This window comes from Akanthomyces muscarius, chromosome 2 (assembly GCF_028009165.1).
Source record: "Akanthomyces muscarius strain Ve6 chromosome 2, whole genome shotgun sequence".
NCBI classification, from domain to species: domain Eukaryota; kingdom Fungi; phylum Ascomycota; class Sordariomycetes; order Hypocreales; family Cordycipitaceae; genus Akanthomyces; species Akanthomyces muscarius.
In genome coordinates, this window is record NC_079242.1 from 5,078,121 (window position 1) to 5,104,901 (window position 26,781).

Consider the following 26,781-nt stretch of genomic DNA (forward strand, 5'->3'; position numbering starts at 1 on the left):
TATAAAAAAAGACTAATTTAATAACTTTAATAAATTTATTAGTAAGATTATTAAAGTTAATAATTAACTTTATATTAAATAGCTTAAGTATAAAGATTATAATAACTTTAAGACACTTATATACTAATACTAGCTAAATATAAATAGACACTAAAGTAGATTTATAGCTTATAAAGTTCACCTAAGACTAATAGAACTTAACACTATATATAAAGAAAAAGGGAAGACTTATTATAATTATAATAAGATTAGATACTTTACTAATAAGTGTTATACCTTAAAGAAATAATAGAAGTCTATTAGAGAAGGATAAAAGCTCTATATAGCTAATTATAAAGACTTATTTATTTAAAACCTTAATAGATATAAAATTAACTAAATAATCACTTTATAGCTTTAATTCTTAAAATATTATATATAACCCCTATTAGTTATATTTTAAGCTAGCTATATATGTTTTTAATATCTATAATTTTAATAAAGATAGAATTAAGGTTAGAATTAACTTTCTTCTATTATTTTTATAGTAATAGCTTTCTTACTATATAGAGTTTTATATTCTTTTATTTTAAGAAGAGTATTTAGGCTTATTAGGTATAAAATTACTTTATAATCTTATATTATATTAGCTATAAGGTATACTAGCTAGTTAAAAGATATATACTATTAGAAAGAAGGTATTAGAGTTAATATATATTAGTAGATGTTTTAACCTCTAATAGGGCTTTTATAAGTACTAATTTTAGCTCTAAAAGAGGTGTTTTTAGTGTTATTAGGAGTAGATTAATAAGTAACTTACTTATTAGTAGCTTTACTATACTAACTAGCTATAAGCTAGCCCTTCACTACCTAGTATAAATATTTTAATTTAATAGACTAGTTATTCTAATAATAATATAACTTTTAAGAAAATTTCTTTTTCTAATAGGTAAGGAATTATTATTATTAGGCTAGTTACTAATCTCCTTATAATAATAGGCTTTAATTAAGCTAAATACTATTATATTAAGAGGTTAAAAAATATAAGAGCTATAAGCTAGTAGAAATAGAAGGTATATATTATAGTAATAATATTTATATAAAAATTCTATTATATAATAGCTTTTATAGCTATTAATAATAAGGAGGTAGTATTAGCTTAAAGATAGTCTTATTTCTAAAATAAAGATAGCTTATAACTAATAGAGAGCGATTTTATTATTAGTCTAGCCCTAAGCTATTACCTTAAACTTCTAGCCTTTAAAAAGGCCTAATTCCTTAATAAACTATTACTCTTAAACACCTTTACTATTAAATAGTGCTAATAGAGTAAGGCTCTTACCTAATATTAAAATACACTTAAAAATTATACTTTAATAGTATATTCTAGACTACTTCTTTAAGGCAATTCTCTTCTATAATAACCTTAGTACTAAGCTATTCTCTTAGAGACCTATTATAAGTTTAGTCTTATTTATATTATATTAGTTACTTAAGAGTATCTTATTAATAGTGCTAATTATTAGAAGCTTAAAGAAACTCTATATAATATAAGTTAAGACACTATTAGCCCTTTTAAAATTAAGTCTCTTATCTTTTAAGGTCTTAATTTCTAGGTTTCTTTTAATAAAGCCTTATATTTAGTTCTTACTAACTAGTTCTATATCACTATTAACTCTAGCTAACTTACCTACTATCTACTAGATCTACTTATAAGTTAGCAGGTTACTTAGAGCGTCCTAAATTAATATCTAGCCTCTTAAATCTACTTTTTATATTAATAGAAGCTTTTATATACCCTTAAAGGCCTCTTTATATAATATTCTACCCTTTAATCGTTCCTATATTATTAACTATAATACCTCCTACTACTATATAGTAATATAGAGTTTTATACCGCTAATTACGTCCTAAATAGTATTTAAAAGGGCCTATTTAGTATATTTAGGAGATATTATTATATATATAAAATTTAATATTAAAATAATTATAGTTATATAGGAAAACACGGTTCTAGTAATATAGGTTTAGTGTTAAAGTGGGTGGAATAATAGCGCTAAGATGTGGGTAGGGCTAAGAAGTGGGTGGCTAATATTAGTAAATAGTAAAAAATATATCTTTTAGCTTAATTACTATTATTATTTAATAGATAATATTAAATTAAAAAAAGACTAGGAATTTAAGGCCTAACTAATACTTAATAAGGATAATAACTTTATACTTACTACTTTAAATATAAAAGAAATATTTAATTATATCTTTATAATACTTTTAAAACTAATTAAAGAATATATAATTAAAGAATACTTTTACTACTAAATAGATAACTTAAATTAGTTCTTCTTTAAAGAACTAATATTTTAGACCCTATTATACTTATAGCTATCCTAATAGATACTAAGATAAGGGAATTACTAATCTTAAAAGTTAACCCTAAAATACCTAAAATAAGTATAATATACTATAACTATATAATAATCTTATAAGCTTTTTACCTATTTAATAAATTATAATTATTTTAAACTAGAAAAAATAAGTTTTATTATCTTATAATTATAAAAAGAAATATAATAAAACTTAACTAAAAAGTAGTTAATATAAAAGTAATATAACTTTTAATTAATATATAAAATATAAAATATTAGATTATTTTAGATATTATTATTATTTTTAAAGATAATATTATATTAAAAATACCCTATTTATAAGTAAGTAATTTTTAAATTAGCTAAAAAATAAATAAACTTTAATAGAATCTATTAGAATATAATTATAATAATAAAAGTAGTTTATAAAGAGTACTTTAATTAAATTAAAATAAGCTTTTAAAAAGATATATAATTATTAAAAAGCTTAAAATTAGTATAATAGAGATTTCTAAGAAATACTTAAAGTATAATAAGCTATTTAGTTAAAAGCTGAAAATAGGACTATTAGGGTATTTATATTAAAACTATAAGATTAAACTCTAACTTAATACTAAACTAATATTTAATAAGATATATTTTTAGGACCTTATATAAGATAAAGCTTTTAAAAAGTATCTATATAAAATACTATAAAAGGAATATATATAACTATTAGTATCCCTAATAAGATACTTAATTTTATAAATATTAAAAGAAATAGAAAGTTATAACTATATATTAATTACTAATAGTTAAATAAAATTATAATTATTAATTAGTATTTATTATTATTTATTATAAAGATATAAAATAAGTTTAAATAAGTTAAATAGTTTATTACTTTTAACTTAAAAGAAGCTTATAATTTAATTTATATAACTAAGAGTTATAAATAAGAAACCGCTTTTTAAACTATAAAAGGACACTTAAAGTATCTTATAATACTATTTAGCCTTACTAATATATTAGTAATATTTTAAACTATAATTAATAATATTTTATAAGAATAATTTAATAAGTTTATTATTATTTATCTTAATAATATCTTTTTATTTTTTAATAATTTTAAAGAATATAAGAAAAATAAATATAAGGTATTATAAATACTATAAGATAATAAGCTCTTTATTAAAGTAACTAAAAGTAAATTCTATTAATATAAAGTTAAATTCTTAAAATATAAAATTATATTAGGATAAATTTAAATACTTTTATTTAAAATTAAGGATATTTAAAACTAATTTATACTAACTGATATTAAAAACGTAAAAAGGTTTTTTAGATTTATAAACTTCTATTAATATTTTATTTATATATTTAAAGAAATTATAATTCTTTTTACTAACTTTATAAAAAAAGATAATAAATTCTAATAGATAAATAAGAAAACTAATACCTTTTAGAAACTAAAAAAGAAAATTCTAAATAAGTTAGTCTTATTTATAATTAATCCTAATAAACTATTTAAAGTTAAAACTAATATATTTATTTAAAAAGAGAATTTAAAGATAAAATAGTAAGTAAATAATATACCCTTATTATACTAAATTAAAAATAAGAACTTTATATTAAATACTTAAGAAACTAGTATAACTTAATAAGTATAACTAAATAATATCTAGTTATAAAAAGTTAAATTAAGAATCTAAAAAGACTATCTAATTAACATTTAAAGATTAACCTTATTTTTTATATAAAAAAAAAATAACTATTTTTATAATAATTAATTATATATTTTAACTATACTATAAAAATAGCTTATAAAAGAAATATATATATACTCTTTATATAAATACTAAAATATTATAAAAATAACTAATTAATTATAAAAATTATATAATTTCCTTATAAATAAAAACATTATATAAGAAATTATAAAAGAATATAATATTTATAATAAGATAAAATTAGTATAATATATACTTTATAATAAATTATAACTAATATTATTACCTAAAAAAGTATAATAGATTATTATTATATATTTTATTATTAAATTATTATAGTTTAAAAACTAATAATAAAAGTACTTTATAATAATACTTTAGTTATTATTAATAAACTTCTAAAATATACCTACTATATTCTATATATAAAATCTAGTAATATTAAAAGTTTAGTAGATATATTTTTTAAAATAGTTATTATTTAATATAGATTACTAATATAATTCTAAGAATATAAACACTAAGTAAAGCTATATACTAACTTATAGAAATATTCTATATACTCTAATATTAAGGTATTACTCTTATAAAGGCTATATATTAAATATTAGTATAATAAAAAGGCGCTTTTAAGTAATTAATTATAATCTTTAAGAATTAAATTAATTTAGGTTAAATTACTCTATATAAGTTAAATTTCTATCTTATATATTATAGTAAGGGCTTTAATAATAATTTATTATTATAGGTTAAAAAAGAATACCTAAAAGGGTAGTTCTTACTTATAAGTATAGGGCTTAATAATTAATTAATTATAATATTTTAAAATTATATTAAGGGAAAAAAGGTTTAAATTCTACTACCTACTATAAAATATTAGGCTTTTATAATTATAATATTAGAGTAATATAGTATATATATATTAAGTATATTATTTAATATTATACTAATAAAACTTATATTAAATTATAATAAACTATTTATATTAAACTTTTAAAAATACTTTATTAAAATAATAAAAATTAAATAAACTTTATTTATAATATTTTACTTTTAGTTAAATAGTTAGATTAAGATTTTAAACTAAAAATTAAAATAATATTTATAAAGCTATATTAACTATTAATAGAATAATTAAATAAAATAGTTATTACTTATATAATAAACTTATAATAGTTTTAAAATTAATAATATAAAAATACTATTATTTAAAAGAAATTATAAATTTAACTTTATTATTAAAGTATATATAATATAAAATATAAATATATTAGTAATTATAATATATATAATAATAATTATAGATATATAAAAGTACTTATAATAAAAATAAATAGTTTTATAAAACTATATAAAATACTATATAAATAAAAAGAAATTACTAATATTAATTTTAAAAGAAAGATATAAAGTTTACTTTATATATAAAAGTATTAAAATAAAATAATTTAATAATAAACTTAATTAAAAGAAAATTAAACTATTTTTTATTAAATAAAGAAATATTAAATACTAACTATAAACTATTATTATTTAATAAAATAAAAGTTTATTTTATATTTTATATCTTATTATTAGAATAAAGTATTAAATAATATTATAGTTATTATAAATATTATTATAAAAAATAATAATAAATATAAAATTAAGAAAATACCTAAAATATAAGGAAATATTAAGAAATATAAATATCTTATTAAATAAAAAAAATATCTAAACTCTAAAAACACTTAAGAACCTATAAAGAATCTTATAAGTTATTTAAACTTACTAAAAAGCTTTTACTAATAGTTAATAAAGGGCCTAGTTTAAAAAGCTTATTTAGACTAAATTATAACTAGTTAGGCTTATTAAGAACACTTAATACTTATAAATTATAAGAAACCTACTATTTATAAGAGCTTAAAGTAAAAAGGATATTATCTTTCTTATCTAGCTCTTATATACCTTACTTAAATAACTTTTAGCTTTTATTCTTTACTAAATAGTAAGTTTTATAAATCTATATTAAATAATTTACTATTTAAAATAATTAAGCTTATAGTTTAACTAAATACTTTTTAGCTTTCTTTTTAGTATTATTTAGCTTTCTTTATTATATTAGTAAATATAAAACTATAAAAATAAATTAGTAATAAACTATAATACTAAAAAGGATTAAGACCTATAAGAAAATACTATTAGTATATTATTATAAGAGTAACTATAATAAATACACTTTTTATAATAAGTCTTACTATTAGTAAGGTAATACTTTAACTAGTAGTTAAAATAATAAGTATATAGTATTTTAGTATTTTAACTATAAAAAGTAATAAAAGACTTTAAAGTGTTTTTACTTATTAGACTTTAAAGAATAAGGTTTCTTTATATAATCTAATATACTAGTAGTATATAATAATAAAAAAGAAAAGTTCTATATACTTATTAAATAAATAACTTAAATAAAATTAGTAGATTTAAAGATAAAACTAATAAAAGAGAAGTATTATATTATAAATAATAGGAAGTAATATAAGGCAACTAAGGAAGTAATCTAAAAAGACAGCCTTATAGCGCCTATAAGCTCCTTAATTAAGCTCTATAATTATATAACCTTACTAGATTATTTGTGAGGAACCGGGGCGCTAGGTAAACCACTCGGCCACAGAGATCAAAAAGATCAAGCAATACCAGACCGTAGCCGAGTATCCCTAGCATCTACTATATAGCTTCAAGGTCCCTGATAGGCTGCCCTTCCTTCCACGTAGCCGTCCCTGGCTACTATAGGTCTTACCCACCTGTTAGACCACCTAGAAGTATATAGTGTTAGGACCCCTAGGCTCCCTATGGCCGCCTCCATAGCTTACCTATTAGCGCGACGAAGATTAGCTGGTTGAACGCTAGTACCGATAACCCCGTACTGTAATACCCTAGCCAACCTAGCAACTATATCTATAGCTAGGATTCGAACTAGCGACCTCTTCTAGGCGCCTTTAGCTCGCAATCCTTAATACAGTGCACCGTGACGGTCTGGTATCCTGTGAGGAACCGGGGCGCTAGGTAAACCACTCGGCCACAGAGATCAAAAAGATCAAGCAATACCAGACCGTAGCCGAGTATCCCTAGCATCCACTATATAGCTTCGAGGTCCCTGACATTATTAGAGTAAGTAAGTTAGTAAGTTATAAAAGGATTATAAGACTAAGTAAGCTAATAATTTAAGGGAAGTAATAAAAAGATAAACTATAATATAAAGGAAGGACTATAATTAGTTTAGATAGTTTAGATCTCTATTAATTAATCTAAATAATAGTTTTACTATTAAGAGTTCTACTTTTAATAGCTATTTATAATATTACTTAATATACTATTTTATAGCTTTTAGTTTAACTTATTTTAAAAAAGAATAGACTTATTATAACTTAATAAATAAGCTATTATTATATTTTAATTAATATTATTTAATAAATTACTTTAAAATCTTAAATAGTTAATATATTTATTATAAATAGAAGAACTATTAACTTTAAAATAGAAATATAGTAATTTATAACTAATATTATTAAGTTTAAGAAATAAAACTAAACTATTACTTCCTTTAGATTACTAGCTTACTTACTCTTATAATCCTTATATAACTTACTAGCTTACTTACTCTAGTAATCTAGTAAGGTTATATAACTATAAGGCCTGATTAGGGAGCTTATAGGCGCTATAAGGCTGTCCTTTTAAGCCACTTCCCTAGTCGCCTTATATCACTTCCTATTATTCGTAGCACTAGACTCTGTCTAGTTAGGATATATAGTTATATAACTACCTAAATTAGTAGAGCCTACTAAGTGCTAGCTTAGTAGGCCTAGTAGAGTAGATAATTAGTAAGGAATACTAATTAAAGGATTAGTTATAAAAGAACTAATCTAAGAAATATAATAAAAGGATAAACTACTATATAAAGAGAAAGAAGATAATAGTTAGTCTAGATAGTTTAGATCTCTATTATTAATTTAAGTAATAGTTTTACTATTAAGAGTTCTACTCTTAATAAACGCCTATAATACTACTTAATATACTACCTTATAGCTTTAAGCCTAACTTACTCTCTAAGAAATAAACCTATTATAACTTAGTAAATAAGCTATTATTATAACTAACTTACTATCTAGTATTTACACTTTAGTGTATAAACTTAGTTAACTTTATCGTTTAGCTTAAGGTAATAGTATATCTGCTTATATTAGGTAAAGATAAAAGACTAAAAAAGGTCTATTATCTAAGTAGTTTAGAGGTATAGTGGCTGTATTTTACAGGTATAGACAAGTTGTCAGGGACCTCGAAGCTATATAGTGGATGCTAGGGATACTCGGCTACGGTCTGGTATTGCTTGATCTTTTTGATCTCTGTGGCCGAGTGGTTTACCTAGCGCCCCGGTTCCTCACAGGATACCAGACCGTCACGGTGCACTGTATTAAGGATTGCGAGCTGAAGGCGCCTAGAAGAGGTCGCTGGTTCGAATCCTGGCTGTGGATATAGTTGTTAGGTTGGCTGGGGTATTACGGTACGGGGTTATCGGTACTAGCGTTCAACTAGCTAATCTTCGTCGCGCTGATAGGTGAGCTGTGGAGGCGGCCACAGGGAGCCTAGGGGTCCTAACACTATATACTTCTAGGTGGTCTAACAGGTGGGTAAGACCTATAGTAGCCAGGGACGGCTACGTGGAAGGAAGGGCAGCCTGTCAGGGACCTCGAAGCTATATAGTGGATGCTAGGGATACTCGGCTACGGTCTGGTATTGCTTGATCTTTTTGATCTCTGTGGCCGAGTGGTTTACCTAGCGCCCCGGTTCCTCACACAAGTATAGGGGCAAAAAGGGGCAGCGGAGGCAGGAGACTAGGAATTAGACACTAAGGGAAGGCTATTCCTACGACATTTCAAGGGGAGGAGAAGTTAAAAGTACCTAATATAGCGGATAGGGGAGGCCGTAGTATTTATATTTCGGCGGGCATAACGTGGCGGGGCAGGGCCTTCGGCAGGGGTAGGTGTGTAAAGCGGCGGCGTGCGCTTTGCCTGTTTAGGGTTGCCACCATTCTGGAGGCCTAAGTAATCACTCTAAGATTACCTTTTATAGAAGTGTTCTTTATAAATTACTATTAAGTAATTATAATATAAAGATTAAAGTTAGTGTTTTATAGTGGAGGTATACTACTCGCTTATCTACACTACTCGCTTATTAACCACGTTTTATTTATATTAAATATTATAAAGTCTCTTTTATTATTATATTTTAGATTTATAAAATACTTTAGAATTAATTTACTAATAAATTAAAGAATAAATAGTATAACCTCTACTTAAGCGGCTTAACTTATTAATTTTATAGTAGCACTACTTCTATATCTGCATTGCTAGATAACCAGGCATCTTCCACCCTGTTCTCGAACTATCCGACGTCGCAGCAAACAGGCCGAATATTTTGTCCCCCTTAAGAGCTGACACAGAACCGATCAAAAAGTTGATCATTCTTACGCCCCAAGTAGTCTTTGGATACAGAATACCTGGAACGCCCGGCGGCAGTTTTTGTATTTCGGTCACGTACGGTCGCAGCGTCCTGTCGTACGATGCTAAAGCCTCAGCGAGGTCGCCTGGATGCTTGGAAATTTCCCCGGCGAGAACGTATGCACCTACGAGGGCGAGACTGGTGCCCATGCCTGTGAATGGCGATGGACAATATCCAGCATCACCGACCAGAACCGCGTTGCCGTTGGACCAGTTCGCCGCTGTAACCTGAGCGACTTCGGTCATGTAGAAATCATCTGCCTTCATCATGGCATCGACGAGACGAGAGCCTAATGCGCCAGAGTCTGCGAAGATTTGAGCGAGCAAGTGTTTCTGAACGGCCACGTCGTCTTTCAGCGAAGCTCTCAACTCGTCCATGCGTGACATTGTGGCTAGGTAGCCTTGACCGCTTTCCTTCGAATGCCATCTTGCGGAGAGGAGTCGTTTTCCTGGCAAGATGCAGAATGTGCATACATCACTGTCTTGCGGCTGACGTTGCACTCTGTAAAATGCACAAGCTGTCTGGAGACTTTTTACTTCTCTCGAAGGGTCAAAGTTGGCAAGCATCTTTTTTCGAATGCGGGAGCTAAAGCCATCTGCTCCCACAATAAGATCATACGTCTCAACGCTACTGTCCGAAAGCGTTACAGAGACTGCCTTGCCCTTTTCCGTGAAGTCCTCTATCGAGAGGCCGAATCGATAAGTTACTGACTGCTTGGTCGCTTCGAATATGATCCGGCATAGGTCGCCACGCATGATTTCGTACTCGCCAGAGAAGCTTTGCATTTCGTCGCGGCCGCTTTTGGGGAAAAATGCCCTGCGGTTCCCCGTGATATCGATGAATTCCGTACCCTGTTCGTCGACCGTGTGTTTTCGCACTTGATCGAGAAGCCCCATGCGACATATAGCTTCCAGACCGCTGCCGCGAATATCGATTTGCTGGCCGCCTGTACGGAGCTCGTGATGCCGTTCAATAACTGTGCATTTGTGCCCAAGGCGCGAAAGCCAAAATGCCGTCGCGGGCCCAGCTATGCCGCTGCCGGATATAAGGATGCGTAATGGAGCCGTCATACTGAGGGCGGCGCTTGAAGCAAGATGCGCGAGCTGGAACAAAAGAGCGCGGGGGTCTTTAGTATTTGTAGGCTCGCGCAATGCGACCGCTGGGCTGGAAGCGTAAAGCGGTAGACTGATTGATGTCTAACGAAGTTGATATAATTGATCACATCCGTGTTAGAAAACTCGTCTTGCTGCAAATTCTTTATCGAAGCAGGTGATGGGGGCTCATTTACTATCCTGAAAAGCTCGGGACTCTAGGTTGCCCGACGTCCGACAAGCCGTCGTCATGGAATTGGGGCTCCAGTTAACCCTCAAGCATGCGCTCCACAGACCGACGCTTTGCAAAATGCAGGATTGCAGGATACTCCGAAACGCCTCCACGCGGCGAACTTGTACGCCTGCCCAAAGCCAGTCGAAATATGTCTCCTCGGCAGCGAAAAAATCTGTTTTTCCGTGGCTTAGTAGTATAACCGTTATAGCGGATACCGCGAATCGCGTACAGGGACGAAAAGCGATGGCTTTTCTGCTTAGGGCAGATTTAACAGCTGCCGCCAAAACCTCAACGTCCGCCCTAGTCGCAAGCTAGCGTCACCACTATTTTACTCCACCAGCCACAAGGCTTTAACAGCGCGTCGAACGGCGACGGGACCGGGGTCTCGGCTTCTACACCCCAGCGAGATGAATGAATCATCACTTAGATGCTGCTCACTGCGATTGCCAATTGTCTAACCATATAGGTCAGCGGTTCCGCAATCTGTCGTGCTTCCAGGTGCGTAGACCACGGCTGTCGTAGTATTTGGCGTCTTATTACGTCGTCACAGATCGGTACGGCCGTCATTTCTGGTCCTTTCCGGTTTCTAATTGCGTTGGGGCTCAATATAGAGAGTGCCTAATTATTGATACTAGCAAAAATGCAGAATAAAATTATCTACTTTAATAAGGAGAAGCTACTCGCAGAGACTATAACATACTATCGCCATCACTATTTGTCATGGTAAAATTATAGACAACTCGGCAAGTATCAGACTGAAACATTTCAGCCAAAAAAGACAGGCCCCACTGGTTTCCCAATCAAGTCCAACAGGGCTCCTAGAAGGACAGCAGATAGCACCTCGCCGGCTTTGGGATCTAGAAGTGAAGAGATCACCGACTTAGTGTTGCAGCCCACTCTGGGCTTATTTCCATCCAACGCAGCCCGAAGCCACAACAAAGCATCCGGAGCGCCTGTGACGGCGAGAATACCGTGTTCAGAAGCAAGGTCTCTTTGGTAAGTAATCGAAACACCCTTTGAGCAGTAGCTCTTGACGATCTGGTCTGTGTCCTCGACGAGACTTGTTTCATCCAGTATAGATTTATATATGAAGAGAGGAATCGTCGGTGTTGCGTTGCCCAAAGAATTTTCGTTGAGGATGCTCAGAGCCGGTTCGGTGTCGTATATACTGGGGTCATCCGTGATCGCGAAAACATCTATGAAAGGAAACGCAAGTGCGTCAGCCCCAAAGCACTGCTTTTCAGCTTTATAGAAGCTGTCTCGATATTGCGGCAGGATATGTTGGTCGACGGTTTTTGCAAGCTCTGGATACTCATGACAGAGTCCCAAGATGCCCGGTGGAATAAGGCCAGCGGCGGGACCTTTGTTTAAAACCCCGAGGGCCTTGCGGATAAAGGGAACTGTTCCACCAATTGCAGCGCCAACAATGTTCAACTCTGGCGCATAAGATGACTGCATTTCTGCGGCAAATGAGGATGCAACACTGCCACCGGAGTAGCCCCATAGCGCGAGATTCGCGTCAGGTCGGATTCCAGTAAGCTCACCGGATCCAGTTGCAGCCCGCAGCCCGTCGAGAACCGCGTGCCCAGCGAGCTTGTTCGCTAAAAATGCCCCACGCGGCCCTTCATGGTCTGGAACCACGACGACCCAACCCTGTTCAAGAGCTGCCTCCATCAAGAGAAGTTCGGCTTGTGTAATGATGGTCCCAAGAGGACCACTGGTAGCAGAAGCAAGCTGAAGAGCATATGAAGGGCCACAGTTGGCGAACGCCGCGTCTTCAGCTACTTGATAGGAGAGAACCTTGTTGAAATCGGCATCGTGAGGAACCAACACAGTGAGTACAGTGGCGATGGACTGGTTGAAAGTGTTGGTTGTCTTGTAGAGTATTTGATGGGCTTTCTTGAGATTGACAGGCGAAACGCCAAAAGCAGCTATGGGCGACGGTGGTGGTCTCGATCTTAGAATAGCCCCAGGGGCATAGTGATCAATACCGTCAGAGAATTGGTAGAAGGGATCCTCTGTTGGTGGAGTAGGAGTGACGCTTTTATCCTTAAATGGAGCCGCGCTGACGATGGCGGACACGAGAAGTTGCAGTACAAGGCGCGTCCTGACAAACATGATGTAAAGTGCGTTGCAATCGGAACGTCAAGAGAATGACTGATGTGTTATAATTGTGTTAGTGACTTTTCGTACTTGATTGAATAGTGATTGCTTACGAGGACAAGAAAAGGCAGACCTCTCAAGAAAACCATCTCTGAAGCTACTTATAGATTGTTTTCCCTCACAGGTCTCCGGTAGCGTCACCTAGGTACATGCATGTACGCCCTCGACTCGTATGGCTGCCGTTCCCCGCACTTCCCCTTCTACGGTTTCGTCGGGAGAGAAGCTACTTCGGCTTTACTGCTATATAGTCTTCTCGTGTATAGCCTAAATAACTTCTTCGTGAATAGCCGAAGCTTGGTTGAATAGAGAAATCGAGGCATCTGACGTTGGTAGGCGCCGAGGAAGTAAGCCACTAACATATAACAGGGCGTCCGAATTTAAATTAATGCTACCTGATAATTACTTCCCGCATACGCAGACTCTACCGAGGCTAACCCTTTTGAAGAGCGCTCCGCCACTACGGAATCTTCGCACGCGGGCGGGCACTTTGGAGTTCCAGAGTAAACAGTGAGTATTGACAAGGGCATCGACCCGTGGCGTGGCCCGGCGCGGCGATCCGCTGCGACAATGGACTAGCTTCTATTCGCACTGACCCTCTTCCCCGCATCTGTCATCTCAAAAGTGCTTCAGAGTCGCTCCAGCTAATAACCAAGTGTCCGCGCAGCTTTCTTACGTGCTGCAGGAGTCCATTGCGGATCTTAGGTGCAGGCGAGGGAGTTGCCCCTGAAGATGCCGCTGCCCCATTCAAGTAGGGCTGCTTCCCATACAGGCAGTCAGGCCTAACGCCAAGCCAGACATCTCCAATGCGCGCATGGTATGAAAGGAAGGAGGTATTAGCTATAATAATGAACCACTTATATGAGGCAGTGGCAGCGTTTCCGGGTGGGAAATGCCATAGCTGCGCGCAGTTTGGGCACAAGCCAAACAAACGAAGCGTGAAAAAAAAAATGGAAAGTACTTCGGTTATTTGCCATTTGTGTGTCGCAGGAAACGAGATGCCACAAAATCACTAGTCCGTTAAGGCTATATTCTTATAACGTGGCAGTCTATCATTCGCCAACTTTTTAGGTAGCACTCGTTAATTACGTACCAGGTCCAGCAAGATCGGCGTTTCCCTGTCCGACAGATCACCCGCATGTAGAATAATTCGCGGTAATTTTGAACCAGGGTGGTATTAGAAGAAATAAACTTGGCGACACATTTGGCGATAAATATAAGAAGTCTCAGCTCAACCTTATGGAAAAGTACGGCACTGCTGAATCCACAGCTACGTAGCCTTCTAATACATCATATGAATTGTGATTAGTTTTACCTGCACAAGAGTTTTCTATAAGTTTAACCTCGAGTCTGGCGTGCAGAGAGTCTAAGATTCAGGCCAGCATAATAGAGAAAGCTGAGAGCATGGGCTCTCAAAAAAAGTTCTATTTCTATTCGGCAGTGTGAGCAAGCTAGCTTCCAACAGCTGTTGCCAAATTTTCTATGTTGCTCTAGTCTTTTATGTTGTATTATAAACAGAAGCTGTGTATTATTGTCAAGGAAACGTTTTCTTCATTGTATCCGGGTTCTTGCGCACATGAACATCACCCTTTGTAAAGCACCGACCCCAATTATCCTTTCCAATCCGCACGTGGGGCCGAAAGCTTACCCCGGAGTGGTTTCCCCGCGTTAGGTGAGCTATGTGCGCTATCTTTCGAAGCCTTTTAGTCCATTTCAACTGAATCTAGATCAGGTGGGCCACAAACGGTCAATGCGAATCATTCTACGCCGTGTCCGAACCATCCGGCCTTACAGACTCATCATCAGTTTTCGGCATAAAGGGTAGCAGCTATACGGACTGAACCACTTTGCTACCGATGAGCTCTGAAAGCACGGACATCCAGTAAAAGCTTAATTTGTAATCTTTACAAACATCAATTGTAGTTTTAGAGGCAACCATCTTCGAGGGAGTGGTCATGGCGCCTTGACGCTTTCTCGGACAAGCTGGATACATCTTCCGAGAATAATATCTTGCATGACTAATCGGAAGCCTCTGTCCAAAAAAAAGCGCGAGATGACGTGAACCAATGTCGCCGCGCTCCGAGGTCCGGGGCCGACAAGTCTATAATGCCGCCTTTTCTCGTTATGATGAAGTGGCTCTTATTCGTGCCGCCCTGTGAATATGCTCGCTCATAGAATCATTCGCACAATATAATAGATAAATGCTCAACATGCCTTTACCGCAATTGTGCTCAAAACCACTGGATGCCTAGTGATCACCGACCTATTATATTTGATTGAGCTTTGAAAGTAGGCTGAGCTGCTGCCCATCGCCCATTTTGGCGCTTGAAGATTTTTTGCTTTTTTCTTTTTGTCTCAAACTTTGATACCGTCATCGCTTCGAGACTGGTTCACTAATCTATGGTCGTAATCTAAAGAGCGACGTTGCAGCATTTCGTTGCTCTCTTCCGTCATACCAAGCATGCAGCCGTATTCAAAAAGAGACTTTGTAACACAAACAGTGGGAATGAAGTATTAAAAACCAATAAAGGCTTCGTGGCTTGGATACTATGCTCCATCAGATTGCATCAGTGCCTAACGACAGCCTGTATGCATCTCCGACAGCCTTTCACTTATTGTGGTCCGAACCCAATCTCATTGTATCTTTGGACCTTTTTTTTCTAATTTGTTCGCAGTTTTGATTTCGGCTACTAGTCGCGACTCGTCACTTTCTACCTCCGTGCTTGCGCGCCTCGGTCTCACCGACTCCGGATTTGGCGGAGCTACGCTACCCTATCGAGTGGTCGAGGCCGTCATATGCACACCAGATAGTTTCGAGCCTTCATATATGCCCACTACTCATGCAAATCCATACTCTCGGACATTTGCAAGTCCGAGTAGCGGAAAGTCAGCCATTAATGCTGGCAGACCCGTGCATTAATGAATTCCAGAGCTTGTTTCTGCCAACAACAAGGAGTGCGCGTGAAAATGCCGACAAAGTAGGCTATAGACCAGATGATCTATATAGTCTGGGTCGCGATAACAACGTCTTTCTTGTATTACCTACATGTCATGCTGCACTTGGTCTGCATACTTGCTCTGTGGTAGAAAACAAAAGGCTAACTGACGACTAAAACCCTCCACAGGCAAGATGTCAATCATATGCGTTATGGGAGCGACCGGCACTCAAGGTGGTTCCGTCTGTGCTGCATTGCAAATGAACGACCAATGGACAGTGCGCGGTATCACGAGGAACCTGGATAGTGATGCTGCAAAGAGACTCGCCGACCAGGTGAGTGAAAGACTTTTATAACTAAGGCTGTATACTAATGCTGTCCAGGGCATTGAGATTGCAACGGCGGACGCTGCTGACGAATCATCACTGTTGAAAGCCTTTCAAGTAGGTCACTAAAAGTGTTAAAGAGGCTTGAAATTCAACTCATCGTTTTCTTCAACAATAGGGGGCCACGGCTATATACGCCCTCACAAACTACAACTGGTGGGCATTCGCGACTGATATCATGAAAGCATCGCGCTTGGCACTCGAGCTAAAGATTATTTTAGGACGACCGCCACTGAAAAGGGGCTACATGCCGCTGGTGAACAAGAGAGAACCGAAGCAACTAATATTGCGAAGGCTGCGTCACAAATTCATTCGTTGAAGCACTTTGTGATGAGCACGCTGCCGCCCGCGAGTCTAATCTCAAACAATGTGCACAGTGTGCCACATTTCGACTACAAGTATATGGCGTATCAGTGGATCGAAACCAATTTGCCCGAACTGGCTTCGAAAACGACTTTGGTTTGGCTGGGATGGTATACGTCAAACTTGGCAAATGTGCCGTTGGCGAGGTTCATTCCCATCGTGAGTACTTATGCTTGAATAGGGCGTTTCCACGTTGAGCAACTAACATTTCGCAATCAAATAGCCGGGCACGGACAATTTTATATGGGCTCAACCTAGTAAGAGTAATGCTTATTTACCACTTACTGGTGATGTGCTGCATAATGTCGGGGTAGTGGTTGAGGGGGTTTTGAGCTCAGGCGCTAGAGCCTATGGCAAAATTGCAATTGTCGTCACTGATTATCTATAGATGGAACGCGTCGTGGAAGCTTGGGAGTGTGTCACTGGGAAACATGGAACTTACGTTGAGCTTAGTGATCAAACCTTTGAGGACGTATGGGGTAAAGCTGGTGCAGAAATTGCAGCGCAAATGCGTTGGAGTGAGCAGTTTCCAACTTGGGAGGAATTTTTTCCTGAAAGGGTTATCAGCTTTGAGGAGCTGGGTGTCCAAGGAAAGATTCGCAACGTTCAGCAGGCACTACAAGATATCAAAGATTCTTTAATTTAGAATTCACAGGATAGGTTAGTCAACTAAAACACGAATTGCGCCATGTTACCCGTATTCCTTACTAATACTTTTTGTGAAAAGATCGCATTTTCATAAGTACAGGGCGAGCTCGAGACAGCATTCAAGGCACTGTTTCGACTTGTTGAGTCTAGGCTGATGCTTATGTTTTTCGTGACCGCTGCGGTGTGAATGCAACCAAAAAGTGCTTAAACTGGCGACGAGGTAGCAGAAGGGCTTGGAGGCTGGAGAGGTGGGCACATAGTGAGGCACTGTACCTGTGTGGGAGAAAAGCAGGATAAGCAGCGGGTACGACAGAAACTTGAACCCCAAAGCTGGCAGACTGATCGAATTGCTGAGGTTGAAGAAGGCAAGAAATGTAAATATCCAACTTTTTTGTTAGATTAAGCATGCTGTCCAGCGTTTGAAACGCTAGCGGAGAGAGTTCGGCTAGCGCATTCGCACTGCGTCCTTGAAACCGACTGTCTGGTTCCCGTGCCCAGTCCCTACCGCAGCATGGGGCACCATTGAACTCTATTCCTGATTTGACATTGTAGAAGGCCCAAGCAAGAGCTGGCACATTTCATTTCCGCCAAAAAGAGTGGGTAATTGGCCGGTACTTGACGCAATAGTCATTCGCCCGTAGCGGAACCACCGGCTCGCGAATATATACTGAGAACCCCAGTGCCATCTTTGCTTCTCTTTGCTAAGGTCTGTCTTCCGAACATATCAATAACCTGCCGTGAAGTATTAGGCTCATACCGCGGCAAACTATATTTGCAAGTTTTGCGGCAGTTCATGGAAGTGTTGAGCAAACTGTGCCGAGATGGTCAAAGGCAAGCGCGCTTGCGATGCGTGTTATAAAAGAAAGGTGTGTCGATACTCGCCCACCGTATGAGAAGCATACTTTTCTATCACCCGCTGGCCCCATCCCATCGAAGAGTATAGCATCAATGCATGTAGGATATGCGCTTATGTATACGCTGGTCGGAATAGATTCAGTGCGATGCCTCAAAAACCAAAGAGAATTGTGACTGGTGTCGGCATCACAGTCTCCGATGTACTTTTAATCGCGTTCGCGGGAAAAATAAATTTGTCACGTAAGTCTCCCTCGCTACCTGCCTACTAAGTAGCATCAGAAGCTCTGAAATGAAAAATGTAAAGCCATCTGCTAATAACCCTAGCTCCACCCTCCCCACACGACTAGATCAAATAGAAACAGATGTCGGCCAGTATATCTCTTCTGAAAGGGGCGGCAAGCATTCAATATCCTTTTCCGGGTCTACTCATCATCATACGGATCAATCTCAAGCACTCCCTGACAAAATATTGATCCGAGCATGCGCTATATGCCAGTCTGAGTTGCCTACGCGCTCGATTCTGTCCAGTACCGCACTTTTGGGGCAAATCTCTTTCACAGGTAAAACCTTTGGCACTGTCTGCTCGGGAAGTGGTAATCCCCATTTCACCCCGAAATGTGAGCAGTGGATATATCTTCGAACAGGGCAATTCCCTCACTTTCGGAGGATAATCTCGGACGTCTTTCGCAAGGATTCAAATAGAGTTATCCATGCCGCCCTTCCGCAACTGTACCCGGTAGACCCGAATGTTGAGGATGGGAAACTACGTTTACCCGAGATACGGGTACTAGGCTCTTGGGTTCAGATCTTGACAACGTCAAAGTCTGGATTTGCATACCCCCCTTTAGATCTCATTTTATTTGAGAAGGTGATCAAATTGGCCCATCTTGGACAAAGTTCTCCCCAACTTCCAGAGCACGCCATTGCGAAGGCATGTGTCTTTTCTATCATGGCCCTTTCAGGTACAAGTGTCCTGGAGTCACAGGCTGCACCACTTTTAGACAGCATTGCCTGTGCCGAAGAAGCAAAGAGCCTAGTAGCAGAGTACCCAAGCCACGTCTCTATCGCGAAGCTACTAACCGTTCTAATGCTGGTTAGTAGACATAACTTGAAAACACCTTTCTAGGTCATAGCTGACCCTTGCTACTTACAGCTGTTACACGAGATGTCTCGCGGACATTTGCAAGCTGCGTCTAATTTTCTTACCATTGCTTGCCGCACAGTTTTTGCTTTGGGAGGACATACTGTCTCTGTGCCTCTAGCTAAAGGTCTGGATTGCGTTCTTACACTGCGAGAGCGCGAGAGCCGTTACGTTCGCATGCTGTTCTGGTATTGCTACACTCTCGACAAAACAATCTCTTTGCACATGGGACAGCCTGCGGTTATAAGCGACGATCTTTGCGATCTCAGACTGTCTGAAAGTACCCAGCAGCGTTATTTCGAAAGTTATCCCAGGCAAGCTATCGAGCTGCAGGCCGATTCTCGTGATACTCTCGAAACTTTCCTCTATCGGCGCCTGAGCATTATAAAGTCCAAAGCCATCCAAAAACTCTACTCGCCCGTGTCACTTCAAATGTCCAGCGCTAAACTGTTACACAGTATTCGCAAGCTAGATGAGGAGTTGGAAGGCTGGCGGTCGTCGATCCCAGCCGAGCTCTTGCTAGTTTCGTCCGTTCAGTGGCCCAATCAAAATTACCAAGACTTGCACCAACTTGGAAGCATGCGCCAAATCGAGCTACAGTTAGACTACTACTACGTTTTGGCTATAGTACACTGTGCTATTGGCCGCTGTATGGCTGATATCAACCCAGCTGAACCAGAAGGGGTATTTGATGGGCGGCTGTCAAGTATAGAGCTGGCAATGGCAGCCAGTCGATCAACACTCAGATACCTGCTTGCCACTAAGAATCTACTGGCTGACAGATCCTTTTGGTAAGCATGTGCTTTGTAAAGTGCATCGATCTGCCCCAAAGAACTTGAAGAGTCAAACTAAACTGAGTCTAGGCTTGTCATACTATATCCCATGTCCGCTTCAATGACCCTTTTCTTCAACGTCCTCAGGCAGCCTTTTCATGAGAATGCTACCCATGATATAGGACTTCTAGACAAGACTTCAGATTTCATCAGTGATCTGGGACTGCGCATGCCAGCAGGTTTTGATGCGCAGCACTTGCGAAACATGTCTGCCCTCATTGCCGAGTTAAGCTCATTAAGCAAATGTGCTATTTCTAGGCCGCAAACTAAAAGATAATGTTTTCTCTGAGCTCTTTTTAGTGCTGGTATATAGTCACTTTGCTACATACTGAGGCTAGCGCTAGGATTAACTTCTTGGGGTTTCAAGGTTTCATTTCACTACCCTCCAATATATTTTGCTGCTCGTGCGATGTCCAGTACTGAGCTAGCTTACCTCGGGCAAGATACCCGGAATTATCATTTACGCGTCCTGCAAATGATCCAGGCTAAAAATTTGCGTCAGAGAACACATGACTACACTTGGCGTAGCGAGCTAGGTGAACCTTAAATACAACGTCCGGAACTTACGGACATGATGACATGCCATGGAAGGGGAGATTCAAACCCTCATTGTCGCCTAGCCTTTCGGTAAAGATTATATATATCCGCCGCTGCGCCATACTTTTCCATATACGTAAAAGGTGCGTCGACCATAGCCACCCCATACTACTACTGTCAAGCGAACCTACTATCTTATATCCCTCCAAAATAATTGAAAAGCTATAACGAACGATGGTCTCCTTCAGATCTGTCTTTCTCCTCTCGGCCGTCTTCGCCGCTGCCTCTCCCGTCAATAACTCCAACTTGGCTGATGCATGCTATGAGGATATTAGCCAGATCGATACCGGCATACGTGGCTTGACCGAGCTCGTCAGGCCATATCAAGGCGGTCTGCTGAGCCTTTTACCGCTGGCCCCGGACGCTTTCGGCGCAGGTCTTGGCGTAGCCAATGGCGTTCTTCACTCCTCTCAGCTGCCGAACCCGCTTTCGCTGGACGATCTACTACATTTGACGCAACACGTGAACAGAACATTGGCAGTGGACAATCCTATCTTCTTCAAACTGCTTGTGGACAAGAAAGATCAGTTTGTTCAGTCCGGGCTGCAGCTCCCCGTGCAGCTCATATTGAAGATTATTCTGGCCCTTCACTTGAGCTTCTCTGACAATGTCCTCAATCGTGCTCCGTTAGAGACTCCAGCTGCTGCCTTGTCCACTGCATGGGCTGATATCAATCTCATCACCAATGCGATTCAGGTCAGCATCAATGCTTACAGCTAGATAACGTGCTGAGAAACAACGAGGTTGGACCAGAAAAGATGCTTTCACTCAGAAAGAAAATTATCACATTCAATATATTTGTCTAGTTAGCGCTTAGGGGGAGCAAACTAGCCCTTGAGGAATGTGTATGCCAACCCTCACTTCCATTAAATATGTACTTTAAAATTTAGCTAACACTTATTCAAATCTACTTCTGGCACTTAATTTCTCATGGATGGATATTCACACTTCAGGCCTACTTCCAATAATTACCACACTACAATTTAGCTTTTATCTTTATTTTCTACTGCCCCTATAAAACCCTATCAGCCGTGCTGAGGTTGCTCGGACTACTCTGCAGTGTTTGATCTCAAAAGCCACATACAATCACTACTAAACTGGCGACATGAGCTAATTTAGAGTAATGTGAAAAGCGGAACGTTTCTGCGAGAAACTGCTACTCCTTGGGTAAGAAACCGGAGACAGTCTCGGCTATCACCCGTCTAGATGATTATTTCTTAATTTTTGAAACAACACGAGGAACTCTCCGGAGTTTCATATTGCGATAATGATATTGAACATAGAGTGTTTATCGCCATGCAGGAGTCGGCGTAGTTACGTTCTTGTTTTGGCTCCATCGCGCTCCTTCTCCAGCAGGTAAAATAGGCTTTCCTCAACACAATCGTACTTGAACCCGGGCACGCGAGGCCGAGAGTAACTGGACCATTGTGCGACATTTCGATTGTAACGTCATGGCACGCCAGCATCATCGCATCCTCATCCGTGCCGTCGCAGTGGCCCAAAAAGTCTGCCCGCATCAGCAACGCCGCGCCCTTGGCGACACCAAACACACTAGGAAAGGGGATAGCGTACTTTCTTTTTCCGGTTTGAGATGCTCCCTTACGCATTTAACTCACTGCGGGCCTGCTCCCACGTGGCAGCTGCCGAGCGTCGCACTTTGAACCTGCAAATAAAGAAGGTTTCAGGGCACAATTAGCTTTATCATCAGCCTTTCAGTGCTGAAGGGAGGCGAATCCACCGAAGGGCATATGAATCGATATACGTGGTCTTTTTGGCCGTTGACTAATTTGAACAAGGCTATCTTGAATGCATCTGCTTTTTTGAACATCCCACAAAGCTGTGTTTTAGCTGTGCCAATTGATGCGCATACAACTTTTGCTCCACACCAAGCAGGACCTCAGCCCTCTTCCCTTCTCCTTCATCTAATGTTGTAAAAGCATTTGAACATATAAAACAACTAGCCACTAAAAGTGGAGATCACCAAGCACTGCCGCCGAGATCCAGGGCTGCACAGCCTCCCTTGGAACTGGATGCTGTCATGTTTGTCATCCTTTTAGAAAGCGATGGCTGGCTTTTGAGCATGATAGTCCAGCCGTGGCTCTAACTGTGAGTTTGTCCTGAATGTACAGTCATTCCAGCTGCGAAACCACAGGATATTATAATTCTAGGGCCTTTATGTCATCAAGTGGGATAAAAGACATGCACGTTTCAAAATGCTGTCGGGCCACGACCGAGATCCCCACCCGCTGTAATCGACAGGGATGCGCTGTCGCATCGTAGGAGGGTTCGCGCACATCTACCGAGCTAATTTGTCTGCATAAGGCGATTTCTTACCTTTGCCGAGTAATGATCTGTCGCATCGTCCGAACTTGATTGCAATGAGCAGTCTATCACAATGCGTCAATTATTTACTAGGCGGGCTCGGCCGGCGGCCAACTTGATCGTTGGCACTCGCAGGACGCCCACCGGCATCGTCGTGGATGGTAGTTCCGCGAATTCCGAGAGACTTGCGTACGTGCGGAGATCCGCGCCCGCTGGCAAGCCGTGTCTTGGCCGCTCGACTACAGTCCAGACAAAGTTCATCATGGCTGTGGCGATGCAATCAATGCCTAAAATAATGAGGGATCATGACTGGGTTGAGAACACTTGGTCGCGCAGCTTTATTTTGACTTCCTAGGCTCGCTTGGATAAATGATAGTTGGTGCATGTGACGTATCTGTGAAAGTTTGAACGCAGATCCCGTGCGCCTCTACTTGGCACCCACGCTGTGACCATGCTTGTTGGCTTCAATGAATCTCCCACTCTGAACCCCAGCCCTGGTTCGGCAATTGTGGTCAATCCTTTTTTGGCCGCGTAACAGACTAGGCAATATATAACACATTAATCATATGAGCTGTGAAAACCTTACTCATGTGTGCTGTGGCAACTTGGGCTTGGCGCAGAGCGAGTCATGATTGCTTCAGGCCCTACCTATGACTGCAGAGCAGGGGTTCTGCGCAGTCAAGGACAAATGTGGGATAGACGTGGGGGTCCTGCTGCATTGTGCAATCTGCCATGTTATTGTACAGACCCTACATGTCCCTTTGGGTCTGGCTCATGACTACTCGTTGGTTATGCTTAGCAAATTCATGCACACACTGATTCAAGCCATTACTCCTGCCGCAAGCCATGCGTTGGAGCAGCTTATGATCGCATTCCATACGTAAGGTCTAATCCACTTTCCGTGGACCAAATTTGTCTACTCAATTCCAGTGCGATGGAGTGAATTTGATGTTTAAAGGCCCGTGACTAACGGGATGGATATTGTATATAAGTGCCTATTGAGCCCACCACCAGGAAAGCCCAGCACATCAAATCCAACTTAACCTGCTCTCCTTTTATTCAGTTTCCAACATGCACGGCCTTGGTTGTTTGGCTCTCGCCTTGCCTCTTGTGGCAGCTCTTCCCCAGCGCTCTCCCACGGAAAACGCAGCTCCATTCAAAGCTGATCTTCGAGTTGACACTAATCGTGATGGCACGGTGGACCTTACCGGCACGACTGATAACAACGGTAAAGATACATGGTCAGAGACCTCTGGTGCCCTTTTTCTCCCAAACATAGGGAATGCCGCAGGCCATTGCCACTCGGACTCGGACACCTGCCATGATGCTTCCACAAACTCGCAATGGGCACCAGACTACATGGCTCCCATGCGAACAGTGCCCCTGCCAAACATTAGCGACTCGACGACTGCAACGATTGCTATAAGTGATCCTGTAGCTCGCGCCAAAGTTCGCATCTTTCTGGATTATCCGGGACGAGAAGCGGAAATTAATTTCGCGGATCTCGCAGAGCAACAGCAGCTACCACCTGTCGAGAACGATCGCTGGGTGTACCTCGAGAATGACACGCCAATCCCAGCGGACAAGTTGCGAGAAGGCCTGACTCTAGGCATTGATGCTCGTGATACCAGGCGCCCAGACTGGGATGGGAAGGTTTCCGTCGAGTTCAAGGTCACGGATCAAGGCAGCTCCTCGTCTGACAAGGTCATGCTACGCGTCGCCCCAGTCCTGACACATCATCATCTTCAACCTATCGAAAAGGTCTTTGTTACAAAGAAGCCTTACAATGATGAGAATGCAAAGGTAATTTCGCCGATCGAGGAAGGTATCCAGAAGAGCATGCAGAAAGCCGGCATCAAGGAGCCGCTCAATCGCCTCGATATCGATTACACCTGGGCTCAGGATGTGATGGAGCCTGCCTATGCCAGTATTCCCGGGCCATCAGGGCCCATCACCTTGCGCATCAACATGGCGGGAGTTCCGGTCCTCGTCGGAATAAGTGATCAGGGTGCAAAGTTGCTGTTCGCGGATATGCGAAACGACGGGGTGGGAGCCGTCCGCACGGCCGGGTTTCCGGAAATTTTGCAGCAAAAGGCGCTCGAAGCGGGAGGAAACGTCGAATCGATTCCTCCCTACGAGCTCAACGGCAAAAAGTACCCTGCCGGCCGGATTGTCATTGGCGCCACGGATGCACAGGCGCCTCATGCGCTGGCCTATCTCAAGGCGCAGGAAACCCAGGATCCGATTTCCCTCGACACGACTTGGCTTTTTGTCAAGCATGTCGACGAGATTCTCAGCTTCCTGCCCGCCAAGACGCAGCGTGGCTGGCGGCTCGCCATTCTGGATCCGGCCATGGGCTACGAAGCGCTCGAGAAGCTCGACAAGGACGGCCACGGCGACGTGCGCCTGACCAGCCACCCGACGGCTCAAAACTCTTCGAGCGTCCCGACGGTCCACGAGTTCCTGGCCGATGCGTCCACGAAAGAGGCTGCTACCCAGAGCGCCGAGAAGATGAAGCAGGCCCTGGCCACGCTCAAGCAGGAGACTGGCATTACGGACGAAGACGTCGTCCGGCTCCCGGGCGTCATCGCTCCGATGAGCCTGCTGAACAAGTGGCTGCACGCCCGGACGGGCCAGCAGCAGGGCAACGGCGGCGACGAGTTTCTGCCGCTGAACTCGGCATTCCCCAGCCAGGTCAACGGCGTGCCCCTCTCCGACTCGCTCTTCATGGCGCCGAAGCCGTGGGGTCCGGTGGTGGATGGCGAGGACGTGATCCAGAAGATGTCGAAGGACGCCTACTCGGCAGCAGGCCTCGAAGTCGACTTTGTCGATGAGTGGGATCTCCACTTGGCGAGCGGAGATTTGCACTGCTACACGAACACTTATCGTGCCACGTCGGCGCAGTGGTGGTGAAGGGGGCATCTCTGTCGGCCTCTTACGCCTTGGCTGGCAGCCTCCCGGTTTTCAAGCATGGGAACACTCCAGCCCCGGCCACGGACAAGAGAGAACTACAGGCTGAAAGTTCCGAATAGAATTTCCAACATTTCCTAGGTAGCTCAACATAAATCGTTTTACTAGTTAATTCGGCCTGTAGCAGCCACTACGTGATGGGTTTTCACGGACCTTGTAGATGCAGTGTATGCTAGGAATATTCAGTTTTATAGCTTTGAATTTGCTCGCGTGACACCTTACCTTAATAATAAGCATAACTTTTCACATGGGCCCAGCCCCCACCACCTATTGTGGTAGGTGTGGCTCCCCAGCCCAGAGGTGTATCGAACTGCATCTCCAATTGAAATGCTGAGATCTTTAATGAAAGAAGTCCAGGCTTCTTCATCTAGAACCACCCGACTCGGCGCCTCAAAGCCTTGCCGTGAGCTGCTGGCCAAGGGTCTCGACCAGTCGAAGTGGTAGCCGGTGGATTGTACTGGTAGACCTGCCAAGAAGCAATCTCCGATGATGCAGGTGTGGCTTTTTTTAGGCAAGGCCCGCCTAATCAGAAAGTTTGAACAGTTTTCACTCAGTGGGAAAAAATTTCCCGTGCTCGTCCAACGTTGAAAATGCAGAAAATCATTTCGTAGAAAATCGTCGGAGAAGGCGCGCCCCACAAAGGAGCGAGTGCGCA

General features: G+C 39.8%; 7 protein-coding genes across 8 annotated transcripts; 4 read left to right on the forward strand and 3 right to left on the reverse strand.

Annotated features, from left to right (window-relative positions):
* Positions 1-9,423: 9,423 nt before the first annotated feature.
* On the reverse strand, positions 9,424-10,659 carry LMH87_004825 (uncharacterized protein; the record flags this gene model as incomplete). Its single annotated transcript, XM_056196101.1, has 1 exon — positions 9,424-10,659. The coding sequence occupies one exon, from the start codon at positions 10,657-10,659 to the stop codon at positions 9,424-9,426; it is 1,236 nt and encodes a 411-aa protein (XP_056049664.1).
* Positions 10,660-10,717: 58 nt separating this feature from the next.
* LMH87_004826 (uncharacterized protein) lies at positions 10,718-11,482 on the reverse strand (the record flags this gene model as incomplete). The annotated part of the gene is made up of 4 exons (XM_056196102.1): positions 10,718-10,785; positions 10,878-11,087; positions 11,145-11,226; positions 11,375-11,482. The coding sequence occupies 4 exons, from the start codon at positions 11,480-11,482 to the stop codon at positions 10,718-10,720; spliced, it is 468 nt and encodes a 155-aa protein (XP_056049665.1).
* Positions 11,483-11,680: 198 nt separating this feature from the next.
* On the reverse strand, positions 11,681-13,033 carry LMH87_004827 (uncharacterized protein; the record flags this gene model as incomplete). The annotated part of the gene is made up of 1 exon (XM_056196104.1): positions 11,681-13,033. One exon carries the CDS (start codon positions 13,031-13,033, stop codon positions 11,681-11,683), a length of 1,353 nt encoding a protein of 450 aa, XP_056049666.1.
* Positions 13,034-16,271: 3,238 nt separating this feature from the next.
* On the forward strand, positions 16,272-17,148 carry LMH87_004828 (uncharacterized protein; the record flags this gene model as incomplete). Its single annotated transcript, XM_056196105.1, has 6 exons — positions 16,272-16,346; positions 16,395-16,454; positions 16,516-16,553; positions 16,619-16,919; positions 16,984-17,017; positions 17,075-17,148. The coding sequence occupies 6 exons, from the start codon at positions 16,272-16,274 to the stop codon at positions 17,146-17,148; spliced, it is 582 nt and encodes a 193-aa protein (XP_056049667.1).
* Positions 17,149-19,350: 2,202 nt separating this feature from the next.
* On the forward strand, positions 19,351-20,514 carry LMH87_004829 (uncharacterized protein; the record flags this gene model as incomplete). Of its 2 annotated transcripts, XM_056196107.1 has the most annotated exons (4): positions 19,351-19,356; positions 19,417-20,088; positions 20,187-20,210; positions 20,268-20,339. In XM_056196107.1, 4 exons carry the CDS (start codon positions 19,351-19,353, stop codon positions 20,337-20,339), a joined length of 774 nt encoding a protein of 257 aa, XP_056049668.1. The 2 variants fall into 2 exon arrangements, with proteins under 2 accessions (XP_056049668.1, XP_056049669.1); XM_056196106.1 differs by having other exon boundaries at positions 19,417-20,195; positions 20,268-20,514.
* A 494-nt stretch (positions 20,515-21,008) lies between these two features.
* LMH87_004830 (uncharacterized protein) lies at positions 21,009-21,554 on the forward strand (the record flags this gene model as incomplete). Its single annotated transcript, XM_056196108.1, has 1 exon — positions 21,009-21,554. One exon carries the CDS (start codon positions 21,009-21,011, stop codon positions 21,552-21,554), a length of 546 nt encoding a protein of 181 aa, XP_056049670.1.
* A 2,673-nt stretch (positions 21,555-24,227) lies between these two features.
* LMH87_004831 (uncharacterized protein) lies at positions 24,228-26,069 on the forward strand (the record flags this gene model as incomplete). Its single annotated transcript, XM_056196109.1, has 1 exon — positions 24,228-26,069. One exon carries the CDS (start codon positions 24,228-24,230, stop codon positions 26,067-26,069), a length of 1,842 nt encoding a protein of 613 aa, XP_056049671.1.
* Positions 26,070-26,781: the final 712 nt, after the last annotated feature.